This window comes from Taudactylus pleione, unplaced genomic scaffold (genome assembly GCF_031769625.1).
Source record: "Taudactylus pleione unplaced genomic scaffold, aTauple2 ptg000075l, whole genome shotgun sequence".
Classification (NCBI taxonomy): domain Eukaryota; kingdom Metazoa; phylum Chordata; class Amphibia; order Anura; family Myobatrachidae; genus Taudactylus; species Taudactylus pleione.
In genome coordinates this window covers 1123174-1146554 of record NW_028284477.1, presented here as the reverse complement: position 1 = coordinate 1146554, position 23381 = coordinate 1123174, and the positions used below count along the sequence as shown (strand labels likewise).

Sequence of the window (23381 nt, the reverse complement as noted above, 5' to 3'; positions counted from 1 at the left end):
GGTTCCCAAACTTTTTTGAATCACGGCGCCTTAGAGTATCAGTATAGCTGTCACAGCACCCCTAAGCATAAAATTTTGTTATTGAGAAATTCAGAAACAAATTTAGTAAAGTGAAGTAAATTGTGCTTACCTGTCATCCTTAGGTGCAGTTATGTGGTGGTGGACAGGTTTGCGCTTCTGTTTGTCCACATATTTACATTACATTGATCATAAATAATTTGATTTGATGCTGACTCACAAACCTGAAGCACCCCAGGGTTCCATGGCGCACATTTTGGAAACCTCTGGTCTAATAGTAAATATGTTTGTCCAATTTAGTCTAGTAATAATAATTTAGTACAATAATGATGATAAAATTTATAATCTTTCCACTTTTAGTAAATAATAATATTCTGTTCCTATTTATTAAAATTATAATTATCTGTGTCAAATTTAGTCCAATAATAGTATTGTTCCTTTCTCCCTCCTTAGTCTAATATGTGTCTCCCTTAGACTAATAACAATATGTGCCTGCTCTAGTCTAATAATAATATGTTCCCCTTTAGGGCTGGATTCAATTAGAAGCGATAAGCCCCAATTTCGCTATAAATTATCGTTTTCGTGATTTTGAATTTGCGCAGTTATTTTTAGCTAAAAATATGGGGATTTGTTTCAGAACCCATTGGACACGCCACCAAATGATAAATTAGCCAAACCGTTTTTTGTTTTTTTTAAGTAGCTTAATTTGGTCAAAAACTTGTTTAAGTTACCTTTAACCAGGTGTTGTTCCATAATAAGTAATATATTCCAATCCAGGATACTTAAGAATTTGTAATTTTATTAATTAATTAAATAAATAGATCAAGCCCTTAACTGGGAGAAATAATGTATTCCCGAGGGTTAATGCAGCAGTCAACAACCATGGACATTGTCTCACAATATTTATACCCTGTTACAATATTCAGATTATACGCCTCCCTTATACACCCACTAACATTATCAGATAGACAAAGCTTGTTCTTGCTAGCTCCTCCTTAGCAATCAGAATCGAAACTGAATTCTTTTGAGAGATACTCATTGCTTGCTGTATCCCCATATTTAGTCTGAATATTTTTCTCAACACAAGGACACATATATGGGCATGCTCTCATTCCCTTTGTTAGATAAACAGTTTCCCTTGGGAGCGGCCTTAAAGACACACACTAATTTCCATTTAAATGTGAGTTTGGACAGAGAAACAAAATGGATGTACATATGCCCTATTACATCTCATGAACTGCTTCATTATACAGCATAAAGCATATGTAAATATGGAATTATGTAAATTAGTATTCGACAAACTACATTTCAATTTTGGGTAAAAAAAAAATAAAAGTAGTGGAAAATGGGTTTAAACTGGGCCTGGTATTTTGAGGGGCTGTATGGATTGGTCAGGTGTTTTAAACATTGCAGGTGGCTGCAGCAGGTATAGTTGAATTTTTTTTTTAAAGTGTACTTTATAGAAACAAAAATATACTTGCACCCATTTTAACGTACCCCCAATTTATGTAGAGCAGTTTTCTCACTTTTTATTTATTTTGTATAATTTTCAACAATTATGCAAATATGCATATACAGTAACCGCCATTTGACACAATTTAAGAAACCAAAATACTTTTTATTACGGTCATTAATACACTTCTATATTGATTTCCTATGTCAGTTAGGCTTTTTTTGGGGGGTACAGACTGATTTCCTGAAATGTGGAGAAATTTTCGCCATGAAAAATGATCGCACATGTGTTTTTGCCTTTTTTTTGCGATGGGATTTGGCGACAAATGCGACCGTGCCGTAATAGATCAAAAATATCACACCAATACCAGCGATAATTTTTAGCGATACATTGCAACTGATTGAATCCATCCCTTAGTATATTAATACATACAAACATACATTCCCTCCTTTATTCTAATATGTGCCCCTTTTAGTCTAATAATACATTGATTTGCCTCAGTTATTATCATTATTAGATTAAAAGGAGCACATGCTGTTGTTATTATGCTAATATGTGCCTCCTGTAGTCTAATATACATATGTACCCCTTTATTCTAATAATAGTAATAAGCTGTGTCCCCTTTAGTTTTTAAATGTGTCCCCTTCAATGGAATAAAATTTTTTATATTTGCCTTTTTTTTATTTAATACATATTGCTACCATTAGTATAATAATAATAATTTCTCCCATGTTTGCTGTAGTGTAATGGATGTAATGTTCTGTAGTGCCATTTCATTATTTTGAAATAACTCATTAAGTTGTTTTGAATGTGTTTTGCAAAATATCATCTAGTCTAGTGTGTAGGCACCTTTATGGTCATCCACCTCTCAAATTCTTCTTTTAATGCCATATTCATCATCAATAAAAGTCCTATATTTACAATTTATTCATCCCCTTTTCTCATTTTTAGGGCCATATTCATTATCACTAATAAATATTCAAACCAGAGATAACTCTGCTGCACAATATTGATTTGAAAGCTTGCCCTAAAAGTACTGTATGTCCTAGTGTACATACAAGGAAATATATAATGTTATTTGTGCCAGAAACAAGGCGTAGTACATAATCTTGAACTGGCCTCTGTAACTGCCCATCTTTGAGATGGAAGTGGCCCTTCAGAACCTTTTCTGTGACCCTGAATATTCCATAGATTAAGATATTATGTTTAATTATGTGGTCCAGCCTGTGACCAGTATGTAGAGAATATATTGCAATCGTGCATCGGCACGTGTATTTTTTAGAAATAGAACATAGTTTGTCAAAATCCACTTGATGCAGTATTCCAGCGCAGACCACTTAAGGGGATTGCATGGTTCAATAAACTGTGGGATTTAACTCAGGATTTTAGCTCCTGGGATTAAACCATAGCTCCAGTGCTAAGTGCCCGTAGCTATGCTAATACCGTCTGCGATAGCATTCCACCGGAAGCACTAGTTAACGGGGATTTCTGTTTGCACCTCAGGCAAGTGCAAGCAGAAATCCGCGTTAAGTGCACCCATGGGGCTAGTCATGGGTTTACTTTGGGAATTAATTGAATATCAACGGGAACTTAACCCAGGAGGTAAAACTCTGCAGTATGAACCGCAGCTAACGGAATCACCCCCAGTTCAGTATCCTCAAATCCAGAGATCTAGCTAATAACCATGAAGTTTATGTTCACTATGACTGTTCCTTCTATTCGCTCTGTGAGAGCACTGTTGCTTATGGAATAGATACGTTGTTAATGGCCTACTCTAGTGTTCCTGCTAGACCGCGACCAGGGCTGAGGGAGCGGGAAAGGGGGTGTGGCTGACCAGGGAGGGGGCATGTCGCAATGCATCACACTTGGGAGTGCCCAGCACTTATGGAAGTGCTGGGCTTCCCCCAAGCTCTCTCCCCTCATGGAGAAAAGATGCATGCAAGCGGCATCTATTCACCCAGGGGAGATTGATCACCCACGCCTGGGACACTGCGGCCCGTGGTTGGGAAAGGCACAGAGCATCTGTTTATCGTGGCAACGCTAAAAGGGCAGCACACATATTTTGCCCCTTTAAAATTGGGCATGGAGCGGCGCCCCGCTAAAACAGCCTAGCGGGAATACTACTATTTTATCATTGTGTTTATAACAATGTAATGATTCTGTTCACTAAATATTCTGACATTTACTACTTCATTTTTATAGGATCTGATATTTTTTTTTAATTTCCATTAATTTCTGCACATAATAGTAAATGAGCCTTTAGTATAACTATTCAATTTAAGTGTTATGGGGGCTTCTCGCTCTGACTGGCGTCATTATGCGCTGTTGGCTGCTGTCAGTGAGATGCCAGTGATTTGTTCCACGTAAAAGGATTATTCCTTGATTGTATTGTTTCCCTCTGTAAAAACATGGCTAGGGTTTGACTGTGTGCAAAATAGAATAATTGTAATTAGCTTAATTTGCATCCTTTTGCAGCAGTCCTTGGCTAATTAGCCCATGAGGTCAGATATAGTGGCTGGATTTATTTTATATATACTTATCAGCCATAACATTAAAACTACAAGTGAAATAATGAGCTCCATCTGTGAATCTTTTAAAATGTGTCAGCCAGTAATTAATACCACAAAATAGTTCCAGGCGTAAATCAATATAACCCGTACAAAAACTTGTATACGTGCAGCACCCCAATGGGTAATACTACGTTACCCAATGTATACCAAACAAAGAAACATATGGTGAAACTATCACCAATGAGGACACAAATATTTGCGCCCTCATTGGTGATCGTTTCACCATCTGTTCAGTAATGAATACACCTGTGCACCAACCAGGAAACCATGCACTGTTAGTGCTCCCTGAGGAATCAGTTTGGGAAACACTGCTCTGTTATATATGTGGCTATATTGTGTATTGTTACCCTTTTATATTATTTGCACATATATGTATAACAGAGTTGTAAGGAAGAAGTATGTGGATGTCGGGAGCACAAGACATATGCTTATTAGTCTTTCAGATTGGAGAACTCAACACTCCTGGACAACTGGAAATGAGGTTGAGGTTTAGCAGTGGTGCATGCATCTCTCCCAAAGAGCAACTTGATTAGTCAAAATATATATATATGTATCTTATTTTCAGTAATATGTAACTGCTACTTGATTTATTTTAGTATTGTATTCAGTATCAATAAATCCAAATGGTGCACTAAAGAGTACTAAAGCTACACAGAAGAGAATGCAGATACAATATCACTTCAATACTAGATCCATCAGGAAAAAAATGGGGACATTAGAAGCTACCAATGGTCACCTGACACACTCCCTAATCTAACATCTCATTTAAACATATTGGATAAACTATATAAGTAGAAGCTCTAAGGGCTCAATCCAATTAGGTGCGAATTGCGAGGTGCGAGTTGCGATTTTCACTTTGAATTCACATAGCGAATTCATTTTGTAATCCAATTAGCAACTCTCACTGAATCAGTCCGACTGAAATCGCAACTTTCCACTCGCACCTCCGTGAGGGTGAGAGATGGAAAGGAAAATCTTTATTTTAAGGTTAAAATGTTGGGACCCCGTGCTGAACCCCGTGGACAACCCCCCTAATGACCAGTTAGGCATTGGAAGTTTTCAATTAGCTTAATTAGTCCAAAAATTACATGTGATTTTTTTTTTGGGGGGGGGGGGATAAAACCAAAAATGGCCTCAAATTACCCCAAAATCTAATTTTTCGTTAGTTTAGGCACCCCAAAATTAATTACAATATATTTTTAATTTGAAAAATAATTGGTTTTATAATTTGTTTAAATTTTTCAATGTGCCCTCAAAGTACCCCAAAATCACCTTTTTTTTTTTTTTTTTGCACTTTTCGTTGAATTCGTTCAATAGTATGTTTTTTTTTTATGATTTTCTTGCATTTTTTTTTTTAAAAAGCACAAATCAGTCATTTGACACCATTTCAAAACCTACAGTAAATTCCTAATGGCCATGAACAGCCTTCTATACGGTCCTGCTAATGAAATTATCCATTTTGGGGGGTCCAGGATGGTCTTCCCACATTTTCATGCATTTCTCGCAAATCTCATTTGGCAGTCAATTCGCACCCCTCCGCTGCGAGTAGTGCAAATAGGGATTTTTAATTGGATTGGAGAATTCTCGGGAGCACGCTTCGAAGTGTGTGAGTTTAAAGAAACCAACTCTCTACTCGCAATATGCACCTAATTGGATCGAGCCCTAAGTATTAGGAAATCTGCCTCTGTGGTATATTAATTTAGGGCTGTTAAGCATCACAAATAAGAGTTTTGTATGTACAGTATTGTGGTAAATCATTTTATTCAAGCCATTTAAACAAGGTAAAAGTGATGAGTGCCTGATGCTCTACAAAGCAGATGATTAGATCCAGTCACATATTATCATTGACCATGGTTTTCCATTTTTGTCTGTGTGTTTGTGCTTTTATTTTTGAGGATGGGTTTTGAAATCCTTGTAGCATTAATGTTATAGCAAGTTAATAGAGATTACGCCAAATGCACACCATAAAATAAATATGGTTAAGAAAATAGAAGTTCTGCCCATCTGTTAAAGGGACTACAGTCATTACCCTCATGATCTTAATTGTGACTTGAGACGGTATAACAGAAGGATTTTTATCATCCAGCACATTTTGTGCCTACTACTATGCTACCTGGAAGACACATGCATCATGTTTCATGCTTGTGAAGGGCCCTTTAAACATTTAGGGCCTGATTCACTGTTGCTAGCTATTCTGTTTTGCGGATGAACATTGAGCATGGTCCGAGCTGAGCATTCTCTGCTGTGAGCAACTACAAGTGATTTACAGTTGTATACATCTGAAACCCGTCAAGTACAGGGCTGGTGCAAATGTACTTTAACAGTCATGACTGATACTTTCACAAGTGGATGGACAGGGGAGATGTGGCTGCATAGATGCGTACAACTCTGAGTAGTGCAAAGATCCACATTTACTTGCAAGCACGCAATGCAGCTGCTTCTGATTCAGTCCCTTAATGTAAGATACTTCTACCCAAAGCCATCAGCCCAACCTGAATACAAATAAGCTTGGCTATCTAGGTGGAGATTGCAGTTCAGCTTGAGAAAAATTGTCAAAGAGAAATCATTGTACAAGGTGGATGTACTATTGAGGACAAGATGTGCGAGACTAGTAATTGACTTTCCCCATGAGCAATGACCATGTAGCCTGTTCTCTACTTGTACTAGCTCAGGGTCTCCCTTTCGGGGTTGGGCACGGGCTGCCGGCGCTCGGGTTCCAGGCGGTCAAAATCCAGACACCGGCATCTCGACAGGGTTAGAGTACCGACACTTGTCGATAGGTATCCTAACCCCCTACTTACCCTAACCCTCCCATCCCAGTGCCTGAACCTAACCTCTCCCATAGTGCCTAAACCTAATCTCCCCATCTCTGCACCCTAAACCTAACCCACCCCTCGAGTGCCGAACCCTTTCCCTAGTGCCTAACCCTCCCCCCAACCCCGCTACTTACCTTCGGGATGACGGCATCAGGATTCCGACAGGTGTCGGGATTCCGATGCAGTTATTATATGAGCCGACATCCCCTGTGTCAGGATACTGAATGTATCCCCTCTTTAGACAAGCCTGCTGTCAGTGCACTATATTTTCCAGGCTCAGTAAGGATTCCTGCTTAACGTTCACATTTTGCTTAAGAGAGGCTGTGCTATATCAGACAGAATCCTTCACTCACACATGACCACAAGCAAATGTGTCTTATCCAGGGTGCAGAATAGTATTGATTAACCAAAATGTATGTTACATACTGTAACGTTGTAGTATTCTACAATTTTGGTTCCTGATGATTAAAGTAACTTAAAAACGCATGTGATGATCCAATCGCCTAGCATGTGTGTTTAGTTCCAACTATGTAAAGATTATGATGAAGGCTACTAAGTTAAGATTTGTATTAAAGTGATGTTAGTGTTTGACTGCTTTAGCTTTAACTGAGGAAATCTTATGATTACCTTGGTAAATCAAATTAAAGAGGAACCTACCCTCTATAGAGCCTATTGTCCCCCAGGGGACTGTGATAGAAGCTCTTAGTAGGTAAATGCCACATTTGCCCTTTATTAAAAAGATTGAAGTGATGAGCAACTTGTCACTGAAGCACAATTGTCACCAGTTGTGTATGGGGCACACTAATGTGATCTTTTCCCAGGATGTATGCATGTTTGAATGTGTCTTGACTAGACGTGTGCAAATTAAAAGTAGGGTACTTACAAGCACTATGGGACTGATGCAACGTGAGTGCCATGCCAGCCGATATAGCGATTCTTGTGAGAATTCACAATGTGCGCATTAATATGCGTCCTGGCAGATTTGCATGATTTCACTTTGCGAAACAGATGCAGACCATGGTAAAGATGCATTTACACCTGAGAAAGCATTATCATGTAGGGTGTTTGGGAGCAAGTGCAAATATTGGAGGATGAGCATTAGCTCCTATATGTGCTGTGTAAGAATGAAACTGGTGTGGATTGGAAGATCTACAGTAAAAAGCTAGACAATATCTAGATAGACACCAGATGTTAGACAGTCAATAGGTTGACGGGGACAAAAGGTTGACACACTAAATGTCGACATGTAAGAAGGTCGACATGTACAAAATTGTCGACCGGGTCGAAAGGTCGACACATTTATTTTTAATTTTCTCACCCTAATCTTCACTCTAACACTCTCTCCTGGTGCCTAACCCTAACCGTCGGGGTAGATGCCTAACTGTAACTGTCCCTTCTAGTGCCTAACCCTAACCCTCAGGTAAGTGCCTAACCCTCCCTCCTGGTGCCTAACAGTCGGGGTAAGTGCCTAACCATAACCGTCGGGGTAGATGCCTGACCCAAACTGTCCCTTCTAGTGCCTAACCCTAACCCTCTGGTAAGTGCCAAACCCTCCCTCCTGGTGCCTAACCATTGGGGGAAGTGCCTAACCCTAAAAAAATAAAAACTGTCGTCCATTTTTGTGTCGAGCTTTCAACCCTGTCGACCATATGTACATGTTGATCTTCGTACATGTTGACCTTTAGTGTGTCGACCTTTTGTCCCTGTCGACCTGTTGACTGTCTAACATCTGGTGTCTATCTAGACATTGTCGACCTTTTTACTGTAGATTTTTAGACCAGATCCCGAATTAAACTGTCTTAACAGAACATTAACAAAGAGCACAGATCTGTCCATATTAAGGGATATGGGCTAATAGAAATGTGTGCATTTATCCACCTGATTAATAACACAGTATGCTCAGGGTGTGTAACTTCTCTGATATGCCTGGTTTTCATGGAATAAAGCTGATATTTGTCACTAGGAATCTTTCTCCAAGATTTCTCAGTGATCAATTGCACTTTGGTTAACACAACATTAATTTTCAAGTGAAATTAACCTGGGATAAATGAAATTAGGTTAAACATATTTTTTACATTATTTACTTCGCTCTAGACAAGATAATTAAACTGGCAAATACATGGGGAAAGAGTAGATCAATATGTCCATTATGAAATGAGACCTAAGGCATGTATTCTTTTTGTTGGATGGAGTGTTTCACATCATAGCATATCTCCTCACATCATCTGATTGTTTGTACATCTGATTCTTGTTGACAACAGGGCACAACTAGAAGTGGGTGAGTTGTGTCGCTGCCCAGGATGCAGGGCCTTAAAGGGCAGCACTGTCAATCCCCACTGGCCCTAGTATTTGGTTTGCAGGCAACTTGAGACTGCTCTTGTGCAGCGTAGAGCGCAACCTAGCACGTCCATAGCTCCGTTCAAGTGATGGCCCCGTACCCTCATTGTGACCTCACTATGTCACTTGCCCGGGGGCACAGCTGGCACAAGACAGAACATCGCCCTGCTACGACCCTGGTTGGCACTGTGCTGATGAATCTGTTATATTACAAGTAGATGTGCCAAATCCGCCATGTCACTTAGCAGGTTCATAGGTTTTTGAGCCTCTAATTTACAAATCTTTAAAATCATTTTCCTCCTGCTATTATCATTATGGCCACAATGTTTTAAATTGTAAAATGCGGTAACTGCCATTTTTGGAGATTTACTGCAAGACATGTGGATCCCGGATGCCCATATGTATTAAAAAGGTTTGCAGGAGATTTCAGAGATACTAGCTGTGGACCTGCGGCACAGCGGTCCCCATAGCAATCTATAGGGCTGCCATATGCCTGCATGCAGCCAGCTCTGGTACTTTACGGCGCTTGTGCCTAATAGGCAAAGTCATCTACAGATGGTGTCGCCTATAGAAGCATATTGGTGTGTATACATATACATATATTTATGTTTACTGTGGGCATGATTCTAAATAGCATGTAGCTCCGTATGTGTCTCCATCTAGCAAACTGTGCACTGTAGGGGAACATACACATCTCTTAAGTATTATGGTTGAGTTGGATTTATCTCAGTCTCTTCTCTCAGTATATGAATTGGAAGTTCCTGGGTGTCAACTGGTTGAATACACAGAAGAGACGTGTGTATGCCCAGGGGACGCCTATTTCAGATGGGTTTCTAGCACCCAGCATGGGGCAGGTTTAAGTGCTTGTGATAAAGGCTGCACTAGTGTGCAGAAAAACTGTATGGAGTAATGCGCATACATGAAGATGTACATATAATCACATTTGTCAGGAAAATATGTATTACATGCTCCTTCCTGTAGCTTTAGTGATTACCTAATGAGTAAATACTACTAGCAGTCAGGATTTTTCTTTACTATATTTAATAAACTGTCAGTAAAGGATATTTGCAAGGTGTTGCCTGAGACGTAAGTGGGGGATAATGTGAAACCATGTCTTTACGACTTGTCATTGTCTCTTCTCTCTCAGCAATACAAGGATCAGGGGTGATTTTTCGAACTGTGGAAGTAACTCTACACAAAGAAGGTAACACCTTTGGATTCGTAATAAGAGGTAAGTTTCTTCTGAAAATAAACAGTACACAGTCTCATTCTCCTGCATTATTTCATGACTGTTTTATCTATATAATAAGCGAGAAAGTGTGTGTTGGTGTCTGTCTATTTGTCCTTTATGCACAGCCAGAATTTTGTACCTACTGTAACTCCACCAAATTTGGCATGGTGGCATAGTTTGACCAGGATTAGGTTTTTGCCTAGGTTTGAAGTTCGTCAGGGCCATGGAGGTCTACATGGTGCTCACCAAGTAGGCAGGGGCGTCTCTGATTTGAAATTTTGTTTGAAGCAAGTTCGCTCTGGATGCCTTCCAGTGTCTAAAACTGCACTGATCTGAAGGCACAGGCTGATATGTACCAGTGGGGGGCAGGCAGAGCTCTAATAGAAGAGCAGTGAGTCAGAGGATCAACTGTCACACTGCACCTCCAATGACAGTTACTCATTTCCTCCAAGCACTTTTTCATATTCCATGCTCTCCAATGTTGGTCTGTAATGTAAAAAATGAAGGCTACATACAGATGTACTTCAAAGTCCATTCTTCAACACGGGCAACACTGAGTATCCCAGGTAGTAGAAAATAAACAAAACATTTTGCCATGCTTTCAAACACATGGTATATGTACACTTAAAATAGGTTTCAATTAACCCTTTGAAAAATATATTTGTAAATGTTTTTGAGTGGTGTTTTATGCTTTCACTTCTGCCTGAATTATATATATTCTGGTACTCGTAGCCTTTTCTGCCCTGCCTTCTGTCCAATGAACATGGCCTGTTAGCTTCATTTGGTATTGAAAGATGAGCAGATTCTGGACATCTGTCGTCATGTAGATGTATTGGGCAGATAACATGTTTAATGGACCAGAACCTTAGATGGTTCAAGAGAAGGCCACTGAATAGGAGATGTAGTTTAATGACCTAGAGGACTTTTGAGGATGACATCAGTGGAGAGGAGCTGCTTGGTGATATCTTGAAAGAATGCCTTTAAGAAGTGGATGGCATAGATTATGTGATTGTTGTCAATAAGATGCTACATGTTGGACCTGATCATTTGAAGAAGCTAAAGAATGAAATCAAAGTGTAGAAAAATCACTAATTAATACTATCCATAAGCTGATTGATCCACAAAAGACCACTTTCCTTTTTTTGGAATGGGCATTACCAGCTCATACTGAGAACTCTGTAAAAAGGGCAGTTGGACAAGCAACACACGTTCAGTGTGAATCTATTAACAGACTTGGATAAATGCATGGTCAGTGATGAGACCGAAGTTCCTTAAAAACAGCCATGCAAGGACTTTTGTAACATGTGGTCATGGCTGGAGAATCGGGACTGCCATGATTAGTTTAGCATTATTTTTTAGTCAAGTAACAGAATGACAATCTGCTGGAATGATGTTAAAGAACCAGTTCCAATGCAGAGCTTAGTGTTATGAGATTAATGTGCGCTGGTCTCCAAGAGGAACCTACCTAGCATCAAAGAGGTATTGGTCTGTGGGTAACTGAGAGGTTCATACATCCAGAGGTTCAGCCATCAAATTGTGCAACTAATCAATTTTTAGATCGAAAACAGCAAACCTATTTGCATTAGGTACAAGGGCAATGATATCATCTTTAATTTCAACCACATCTCCTGGAACTTACTTCTCCCTCATTCGGAAAAATCTCAAAATTAATTGCCACACCCTCAGTTCCTTTAGGCGTCCTGTCCACCAGCACACACAGGTACAGTAGCCCCCATTCTTCTGCCAGTGCAGCCAGTTTGCAATCTACAATGTTAAACATGTTACTGACTCTGATCTCTTTTCTGGATGCAAGCACTGTGGATTTTTGTCTTCTGTCTCCCAAAACACTATGCCAGAGGATCCCAAACGCGGTCCTTAAGGCTCCACAACAGTTCATGTTTTAGAGATATCCATGGTTGAGCACAGGTGACTTAATTAGTACCTCAGTCAATTTGATTTAACCACCTGTGCTCAACCATGGATATCTCTAAAACCTGAACTGTTGGGGAGCTTTGAGGACCGTGTTTGGGAACCTACAACATTCTGAACATGGCAGTACTTGATTTAGCATCCGATGACTCATGGAATCCAAAAGCCCATTATGTTGTCACTTCTTTGTCATGGTGGAACTAAAAATTACATTTATGCAACCTGGCTGTGGACATTCCAGGTTCATCTTCTCCAAAATAACAGCAAAGACTGATTCTGCCAGCATTTGTGGAGATCAACTTTGCTAAATCAAGGTGAAATAAAGGATTTAAATGAGTACTCAAAGAACTTTGAACAGAAAGTTTGTTTAAGTCAGTCTAAGGGGCCTATTCATTAAACCTAAAAATTCTCTGGAGATAATTAGCTTCAGAACTCTCATGGAGTTCTAGCTAATTATAGGTGGAATTCATCATTCCACCTCTCCATAAGTATCTGTTCCGAAAAGCTGTCATTTTTGCGATGACAGCTTTTCGGGAAATAGATACTTTTCCCTGCCTACACTACCTTATCGCATCTGGAAACAGTGCTGCGCATGCGCTGTTCCATCTGTAAAACAAGCGCATGCGCAGCACTGCCTACAGATGCGTTAAGTTTGTGTACCCCCCCGGCCCCCACCCCACCCCCTCCGCTCACCTCCCCCCCCCCCCCCCCCCCGACTTACCTGTCCGTGCAGCAGCCTCCGGCTCCGTCCTGCTGGTCTGTCATGTGGTTTCCCAGCAGACCACATGACAGATTAGAAAAAAAAAAAACTCTGTCCAAACTTTCTTGTGCTCTGCTGGGGAGCACACATGTCCGACCAGCCTCCGGAGCCTGAGGACGGAGCAGAGCGCCGGAGGGACTCGTCGGGGGACCTGCACACGCGGATACAGGTATGTCTCACCTGCTATTCGCCACCTCACAGTGGTGAATAGTAACTGCATCAAAAATTGATAATTTTCTGAATTTGATGAATACCACAATTTCCACATGAGTGTGGAAATTAACGCACGGGAACTTAGCAAGGAGATATCTTTGATATCTCCTGTGCTAAGTGGCTACATGAATACCAAAATAACGGTATTTAAGGAAAATGTCCTTAAAAACGTTATTTTAGTGTTGATGAATAGGCCCCTAAGGCTTCAAAGGTACTGGTAGAACACAGTACAACCATGATGGAGGTTTACAGTTAATACTGTCAGATGGTGCAGAAACTGTACATGCAGAAAGTTGCTCACCTGGAACTCCCATCAGAGGAGCAATCTGCTACATATGCATAACTGCATTCTCATTTCTCCATCAACAAATCTCTACCAAAACATATAACTCCACAGTTCAATCTCAATCCTTCGTGAATGGACATGATATATTTCCTTTTTGAAGTTGTGTCTTTCACTGGGGGATCAAATAAAGAGCACTACAAAATGGAAAGTCCTGTTTTGTTGCTGGAACATAATGATCCTCTCTGTATCACCATGATTTGCCACTGGAATCTCAACATCTATTCATACAGCTCCTGAAGAGCACTTGCTACTTCCCTATATACAGTCAGCTGTTATGCTCGGGTAATAAATAGTGCACTTGTACTTATTACACATTGTAGTGTTTTAACCAGCACTACAGTGGACTGTACTAGATTCAGATTGCAATTTTACATAATTAATTATGAAATATAAAGCAAAGTAAAAAAAAAAGTTGATCATATATGGCTGATTAAAAAGTAATGAGACTGATTTTTTATTCAGAATCAGATGACTCCACAGGATCTGAATTATTTTTTTTTTCAAAGTAGCGTCCTTCACATTCAATACTTTATTTCAGCATTTCAACGATTTAAAGACTTGCAGTATACTGTTATGTGACATCACTTTTAGTGTTGCAGCTGTGGCATTTTTCACTTCAACATCTGTTGAGAACTTCTTTCAGCGCAGTTGTTTTTTCAGGGTTGGGAATACCCAGAAATCACAGGGCGCTAAGTCCGGGCTATATGGAGGGTGTTCCAGTGCTGTCTTATTAATTTCAATCAGTGCTGCCATTGCAACAGCAGCAACATGTGGTCGGGCATTATCTTGGAGCAAAAACCACTGTTTTTTTCAACAAATGTGGTCTTTTCTTCCTCAAATGGCTTTTCAGGACTTTTGAATAGTAGTCACCATTAATTTTATGTCAACGGGCAACCCAGTGCTGTAGGATCATACTGTGCGCATCAAAGAACAGCAGAAGCATGACTTTACATGCTGAAGGAGTCGCATGTAATTTTTTGGTTGGAGGTGAATTTGCGTGTTTCCATACACTGGACTGTTTGGATTTCAGATCATAATGACGAATCCACAATTCGTCACACGTCACAATTGATGTCAGGAAATCGGCTATCCTCTCCAACATTGGAACTGTGTTCTTGCACGATTCAACTCGTCATCGCATCTGCTCTTCTGTGAGATTTCTGGGTACCCACCTGGCACACGCGCAATGCATTTTCAGATTCTTTGTCACAATATAGTTTGATTGAGATGCCAAGTGAAGCCGAAAGTTCGCATAAGTTAACCGTCTGTCATTTTGCAACATCTCCACAGCTTTGGCAATGTTGACATCTGTAACAGCGATGGATGGTCTCCCAGAACGTGCTTTGTCAGTCACCCGTGTATAACCTTCTTTGAAGTGCTTCCACCACTGAAATACTGCAGCACGGCTAATTGTTTCTCCACCATATACATGTCGTAATATGAGTTTCATTTCTTCTTTTTCCAAGTTTAACACAAAATTCAGTCACACATAATCTCAGAGACACGTCTTCCTCATCCGCCATGATGAGACGTACGAAGATATTCCACTCACTGTGACCAAACAAAGAAGACTATGGCAGTCCAATTGCAGGTTCAGACACATCGATGTATGAGCTTCACAATTACCAGCATAGCGTTGCCACGTCTACCTATGGGACAGAACAATAGAAGCAGTCTCATTACTTTTCAATCAGCCTCGTAGATCATGTTTTAGCTAGTGATGAGCAGTTCAGTTCTACTCTGTTCTATTCGCAAATTAGCGAAAGTTCAGATTTAGCCAATAGCCTGCTGTTTTTCAGATCCGAACATAACTGAGTAAAACTGAACCATTCATCTCTAGTTTTAGCTGTCTTTACTATATGACTTGAGATTTACCCTTATGGAGGCACAGTATACAGTTATCTGCAGCTGTGAACATCAAACGTAGCTGTAAGAAAGTACAGTACATTACATTACATACATCTGTAAACTCAATTTTTATGTTTACTCTCTAGACTCTCAAACTCTATAACATGGTGATGAAATAATAGATGAATTATTTTGCTACACATGATGAAAGCTGAATATTCTTTGAATTATGTTAGCTTGTTTTCTATGCTCTGTTTGCAGCCTTTCATTGCTTTTAGTATATTGCTAAATCCATAACCTTGAGATCCTTTGCGGGAAAATTATAGATACTGTAGATATGCAATAGATATATGTACATGGAAAAGAAATAGCCTTTTACTTTTATTTTATCTACCTGTTTTATCAATTTCCAAAACTACAAGTCTGTAGAAAAGTTTTTCATATACTTTCCTAGTATAGTTATTTGATATAGTTTTTAACACAAACGTTCTGTATTTCTGTCGACATGGGCAGCCATTTTCTCCTGTACTTTCATTATAACTAATGCAAGGCTCATCACAGTGTGCAAGTAAGAATTGAGCCTTGCCAATGTTTACTACTTGTTATACTGAACCACGCACCTGAGATCAGAGTAATACCTGCTGGCACATTTTATTTTTGAAGAGTTACATTGCATGACTAACTTAAGTGTTTGTTTAATTTTCTTACAAAAGTCACAATGAAGGTCGGCTTTTTTTTGCAATCCTTTATTAAACTATGGAAAATGCATCACATAAGAGTAAATACCATGCTAAGTTTTTCTACAAAATACTTCATTAATATAGAATACGTAGGCAGACTAGCAGTGCGGGCTAATCGTTGTTAGTAAACCTGTAAAACAATATATATACTGTTATGAGTAATACAATAAGTACAATTAAAGTTTCAGAGCAATTATCTAATTTTATATACAGTAGCTCTACAAATCATGATCATTGGTTCCCCAGGCAGATACTGTGATCTCACCGACATGTTTATCTTAGGTGTACAAAATATTCAAATCACTATTGTATGATACAGTTTTAATTATGCTGGTAAAGTCATAATAGACTGGTTTGAAAATCAGTGATTTTACACTTTTGCATAAACAACCAATGGGGGAACAAAAATGTAACACTCATATTTATATTTTTGCTAGTAAACTTCTGTTTATACAAATGTAAACATTTTCAACTTTTACATCTGTTTAACCAAAAGTAAAGGTTAACAGGCACATATACACTCGGCAGACAGCCATTTGTGAGCTGAACCATTTTCATTTAAAAAAAATAAAAAATAGGCGCATGTAACATCAGTGAGGAGCATCATGACCAACTGAGATCTGGTGAGACCAATAGTCATAAGCACTGGAGCCTAGCAGGATGCATTGCTATGAATATTGGGTAAGATTGGTTCACCTTTCACAATCACCTTCCATTGTCTCTCTTCATTCCAACCATACTTCCCACCAGTAGTTGCATGGAAAAGTCTGTTGTCACTGGTGGCTTTAATTTTAGTGCCTGATATAAATGCTCCTGCTTTAAAATAGCCACACACTTTCCTACCAGCAGCTGCAGTTATTTTTGTGCTAACCTGAAGTGTTCCCCACATCTTTTGTAAGAGTGTAAGCTCGTTTGGACAGGGTCTTGCCTTATGTATCATGTTGTTGTGTGTTATTTATTTGTATCTTTTGCAATGCACACTGTTGCTGTGTAATATAATATAAAAAAATAATCATACCCAGAAAATGGCTATTATTACATTGTTTGAGCAACAGATATTTTTGAAAGCAAATTATAACATTTAATTAGATTTCAACAACTGTATAGAGAAAAAATTAGATGCTGACTTTTAGTTAACAAAATACGAAATATAAGTTGCAGCAATTAAACCAGTTTAGCTGCTTAAAATTTACTTTTTGAAACCTACTCAAGGCCAGGGTATTTTTTCTAATAATAGATATGATAAGCATTGTGTGGTGGAGGCTTTTGCTATTCTCATTGTGATGTTTATCTCCTATTTGTATACAAAGGTCAAAATTCTACAAATGTTTTTCCTCATTTTTTTTCTTCTGACCTTTAAAGTTTTGCGTTTTGTCAGTCATCTGGGCCATAATCATTTATGTATTAGAGTTCTATTTGCGGCAGATGGATGTTTAGTGGCTAGAAAGGACTGAATGCGATCCTTGTATAGAATAGTGAAGAATAATGTATGTCAGGTTAGGAAGCAGTGAGCAAAATGTGTGTTCGCTTGGAGCAATAAGCTTATTCTGTTTCCCTGTTTCCAGGAGGGGCACATGAGGACAGAAATAAATCTCGTCCTGTTGTAATAACTTGCGTTAGACCTGGAGGACCGGCTGACAGGTACAATACATCTTTCTGCAGCAATATAGATGGATCTGGGTTATTGTGGTGCACAAGCAGATAAGCTGTGCATCAAATGTTATAAGCAAATATAATGAATGTAAATGTCCTTACTATGTATTAAAAGAAGCACTGCCAAAAGATTCTGCAGAGAATGCGTATTCCTCATCTCTTGCATCCATTATCAGCTATAACCATTGGCTTATATAATGTCAATGTAATCCCAGACACAGTGCAATAGAGAAGACATATGACAACGATCGTTAACATTATTCAACGATACCGAGACAATACTGAAGCATCCAAGCTAAGCAGGCTGATGGAACAGAAATAACAAAGTGAGACTTTGTCAAACCCTGCCACATAGAGTGCACGGCTGTTCTCTCCCTTGGGATCATGGGATGTTAGGAGAATCTGTTTAGTATTCTTCTCCGCACCAGCAATCATTCGATTTATGTGTATTTTACAGCATAGCCTTTGTTGTTGTAATGCATTCAACAGTTTTCACCTTTTCTGGATTGAAAGAAATGTAAGTAGTTATAACACAAATTAGTACTATTCCTATATGGAACAAGTGTAATATCACCAAAGAGAGAGAGAGAGTGAGAACTTTAGAGCATTCACCATTTCTGTGGTCTCTGGGCCTGATTCAGACCCGCTCACAAGCGGGTCGATGTTGGCCCAGTGCGCATGCGCGAGACCCGGATAGCGACGGGCAAGCCATCGCTCCGGGTCTCGTACCAAAGGGGGCGTGCTGTCGATGGTGAGTGACAGCACGCCCCCTTTGGTGGGCTGGCTACCCAGACGGAAGCGTTCCCATGGGAACGCCTACCATCTGGGGCCGGGCCCAGTGACATCACAAGTGATGTCAGTGGGAGTGCTCTCTGCTCTGATAGAGCCGAAAGCACTCCAGGGCTTCCGGCAACGAGACCCTACCACAAGGGTCTCGTCGCAAAGCCCGATGGACACGATGGTCTTGACCATCGCAACCATCTTCCTGGCTGCTCGCTATAGCTGTGGGTGGTCACCCACAGTTATACGAGCGGCCAGGAGGCCGCTCTAAAAATTAAGAAGGACGCCCTGCTTCAGAGCGAGCGCTCTGTCAGAGCGTCCGGCTCTGAATCAGGGCCTCTGTTCCATGAAAGTTTTTACATATCAGTAAGCATTTATAATATTTTACACACATTTATAACCTTGTTAGAATTCCAGAATGCTGTTAAGCATGTTGGTTCAATATGACATCTACAGTTTGGTACTTTATTTTCCAAAAGACATGGGGCCCATTTATCAACGAGTTTTATCATTCACAACGAGTCATAAAACTCGTTGCGCATGATAAATGGTGCTCCAGCCAATCATCCTCCAACTGTCATTTTTCAAACCGATGACAGTTGGGAGCTGATTGGCTGGAGCACCATTATCACACGCAACCAGTTTTATCACTCGTTGTGAATGATGAAACTTGTTGATGAATGAGGCCCGGGGTTATTGTCATTGGAAAAACCATGACACCCACGGGAGCTGGCTCAGGCCATAAACCCAAACGATACTTACTTTTAGGCTATATAAACTGGTGTTTAGGTTTATAATTCACCCTGTAAATTATAAAAAACCTAGACCTATTATAGTAAAGATACTATAGACACAATTCAATTAGGAACAATGGGTTCCGGCATTCCGACCGTTTCTCCGGCACCGCTCAACCATAAACATTGCAGATTATTTTCCCCAGGTGCACTGGAAAAATCTGCGTTATTGCTATTCTGAAATTAGCAGTGATGTGCGCAGATGCATAATTGAATACTTGAACCATATTAAATTCTTATATACATTTATTGTACAATAGGGCTGATGCTGCAATTTCCCAAATGCGTCTATACATAGTATAAAGAGCCCTTACTGTCTGCTGAAGCCCTCACTTTTCTGATACTTATTTTTTTTTTCTCCCCTTTATTTTTGTGTTAGGGATTGTAACCTAAATACAGGAATAAAGGATAACAATATGTTTACTTACTTTAGCAAAACATTTTTAAAATACAATACAGTTTATCTGGGTATGTCACTGTTGCTAATGAAGTCGTGCATGGTACATTTGATGAACCATTGTTCCTGAAGCATATAAAGAACTATTAACCCTTTACTTTAGTTTATTTGAAATTAGCATCAATTAACAGAAACTGAGGCGCACATTGGAGAAGTTCGTCTTCATTACATAGTAATAAGCAGTTATTTACCCATCACTGATTTCCAGATTAAAGTCATTTCTTTTTCCTCTGTGACCTCGCGCTTGGTAACTGTCAAGGTAAAGGCTAAGAGTATGGACAAGTGGGATTGATGTACTGGACAGTGAAGTGAATCACTCTGTGTAAGTGGCTATTATCTCTAAACTGCATTACATCAAATTAATAAAGATTGTTTATTTTATACTTTTAAAGAGAGGGCACGATCAAGCCCGGGGACCGGCTGCTAAGCGTGGACGGAATTCGCTTGCATGGAACAACGCATGCTGAAGCCATGAGTATTCTCAAACAATGCGGGCAAGAAGCAACCTTACTCATAGAATATGATGTCTCCGTGATGGGTAAGATGGATTCTTGGCTTGCACCTTACAGTATGTACTGTCTGCACATCCTTATATATCACTGTGACCTGTTGTGCTCTCTCCTTTTATGCAGCTCTGCTGGTACACAGATATCTTCACTCTAATTATGTGTGTCTGCTCCGTCAGGTTTTAATTTGTCATTTAAAAGTTTTATTTACAGATTTTCTGGCTAAATTTCCATTAGTTCATTGAAAATTAGCATGCCAGTCATTTATAGAACACAAAATAAATAATTAAAATTATCAGACGCATATTGAATATATGTATAAAGAAAAACCCAATAAACTATATATGTATAAATCCTGATGATCACTATAAATAGATTAAATATCAATCAGCTACTTCCTATAAAACACATCTCTGAATTATGCTAAAAAAAAACCCCAATATAAATAACGTGAAAAATCAATCATAAGAGAGCACATAGAATCGCATAAAAAACAAACCAATATTCACAGAATATGTGTGGACTTAAAAACATATATAAAAAACAGTTGTATAAATACCCTATTTGTGGACTTGAGTCCCACCTGACATCCAATATCAGAATATCTTTATAGTCAATTGTCTTTTAATTGTAATTTGCACAGTCCTCTGTTCAGAGTTATATGCGGTATATTAAGAGTAGGGGACAGGAGTAAATCCACTTGATATTGTCCATTATTTCAATTTGCCAATGTATCTGCTTGTTAATAAGCACACCGTTCTTACGGTCTATCTGGACATAATGAAGCTGCCCAGCAAGCGCTGAGCTCAACCTCCCCGCAGTGTGTAGTAAGAGCCAAGTGGCCAGCTGTGATCTTATCTCCGCCGAGGTCCGGCGCTGAAATCTCGGTGATCCGTGTAGTGGCACTGCGGAGGGAGCGTGCAGCAGTCCTCAGAAATCCGGCATACAAACAAGGACATACTCAGAGAATTCAGTGCCTGTAGCTTTATACTGAATATGTGCTGTATTATATAAGTGTGAACTCTTGGCATCTAAATGTGACACATGCACTCCTAACCAGCGCTATTTTTCAGCAGGAACTCCGTTCCCGAACCTCTCATTAACTATAAAATAATGTCCTGGTCCAAAATGTGTTTTCCATAAGATAAGTTTTATTTTAAAGGCCCTTTTGAGTGCCTTCTTTTCTAAATACTATATTTATTTATTATTTATTAACAGTTTCTTATATAGCGCAGCATATTCCGTTGCGCTTTACAATTGTAAACATTAATAGAACAAAACTGGGTAATAACAGACAGATATATAGGTAGGAAGGCCCTGCTCGCAAGCTTACAATCTATACTATATATATGCATATATAATACATATATAAGTATATATATATATATTATTGTTTTTTTCTATAGCTCCACCCCCAGTAGCTCCACCCACAGTACCTGAACCTATTTTTCGAGAAATATAACCCTGCTCCTAACTATATAGGCGCTTTGGCTTTGTACACTGTCAAGCAGAGTGTATCTAGCAATATCTGAATCAATGGCTTGTGAGTTTGGGGGTGATCAGTTTGTTACATTGGGTGGTGATGTGATAGCTAGTGTATTTAGCAAAGGATTGTAGATAGGGGGTTCAAGTTTTTTATTTTTAAATAATTTATTAGGATACTAAGGAAAATAAAAATCAGTACAATAAGAGTATTGACATAACAGAGCCGCACACGAGGGATTGTGAACAGTAAGACCATATAACTCGGCAGCCAATTTTTCAATTTAAGGTGTTAGGAAGAAAGTAGAGAGAGAGGGGAAAGAATAAAAAGGGAGGAGAGAGGGAGAGATACCTCGGGACAACAGTGATCGAGGCAGCAATGGAGGGATGGGCTGGACCTAAAGGGGAAAATACGGACTAGAAGGAAGGAGCAGCGCCACCAGGAGAACCAAGGGGCCCGGATTTCAAGCTGGAGGAGCCCCTTAAAGCGCTGGTCATGTGCATCACTTCATCAACAAACCAAATCTTTTGGTGGAGGGCCGACATAGGCCCGTATTCAATTTGAAGCGAAAAGCTGGAATCGGCGAAAAAGTTTTGCCGATGACGTAATTTCGCCAGGCGGAAAAGTATCACCGTATTCAATTTTAATAGACTTTGGGGGACAAAGTTGTGAACTAGACTCTAGGGGGGTCCCCAAGTATGCCCCATGTATTTTTTTTATTGCAGATGCTTGCGGAAGGTGGATTTTTCATGATTTTATAAACTTAACTTTAGCAACTTTAAAATATGCTGGCCCCCATTTTCAAGTACCCCAAATTTGCTGGGATAAGTTATTTTCAGCAAAAAAAACCTCCTGAATACTATTCTTCACCACTTGTACAAAAATACTATTTAACAGCTATTGAGCCCGATTAAAAACAACAAATACCTTCAGCAAGCCAAATCGGGGGTAACTGTAGCTAACCCACATGTCAGAGCATCTTTTGGGGGTGTCAGGCTGATTTCCCCAAATCTGACATGACTTTCCGCTAGTTTAAGTTTCGCCGGGTCCCGTTTTCCCGTACTTTCAAATTGAATACGGGGATACGCGGTCACGCGCGCGATACTTTTCTGTTTGCAAAACACGCGATGTAGGCAAAAAGTCCGGGAGGCGGGAAAGTATCGCGGCTCAGCTCAAATTGAATGCGGCTCATAGTGGGAGAGTTTTGAGACTTCCAGAGAGAAGCAATGAGACAGGTTGGCAGCACTGAGGACTTGTCTGGCAAGTCTGTTCTGATGAGTAGAAGAATACAGCATATAAAACCATTTATAACTAGGGTCGATTTACTGTTAGACACAAGTGGTGACATTTGTTTTGATGCCAACCTTATCCAGGCAGCTTTGCGCCACTTTGGAGAACCCCCTCACTTCTTTTTCCTGTTCTGATGAGTAGACCAGTCAGAAAATGA

General features: G+C 39.6%; 1 protein-coding gene and 1 pseudogene across 12 annotated transcripts in view; both read left to right on the top strand.

Moving 5' to 3' along the window:
* GRIP1 (glutamate receptor interacting protein 1) overlaps nucleotides 1-23381 on the top strand; it is a 422676-nt gene that overhangs the window by 289325 nt on the left and 109970 nt on the right. For all 12 annotated transcript variants that reach the window (XM_088467800.1, XM_088467791.1, XM_088467801.1 and 9 more), the window contains exons 5-7: nucleotides 10342-10425; nucleotides 17827-17902; nucleotides 20338-20483. In XM_088467800.1, the coding sequence (XP_088323926.1) occupies nucleotides 10342-10425; nucleotides 17827-17902; nucleotides 20338-20483 (306 nt within the window). The remainder of the gene's footprint in view (nucleotides 1-10341; nucleotides 10426-17826; nucleotides 17903-20337; nucleotides 20484-23381) is intronic.
* On the top strand, nucleotides 11253-11982 carry LOC148532461 (eukaryotic translation initiation factor 3 subunit B pseudogene; annotated as a pseudogene).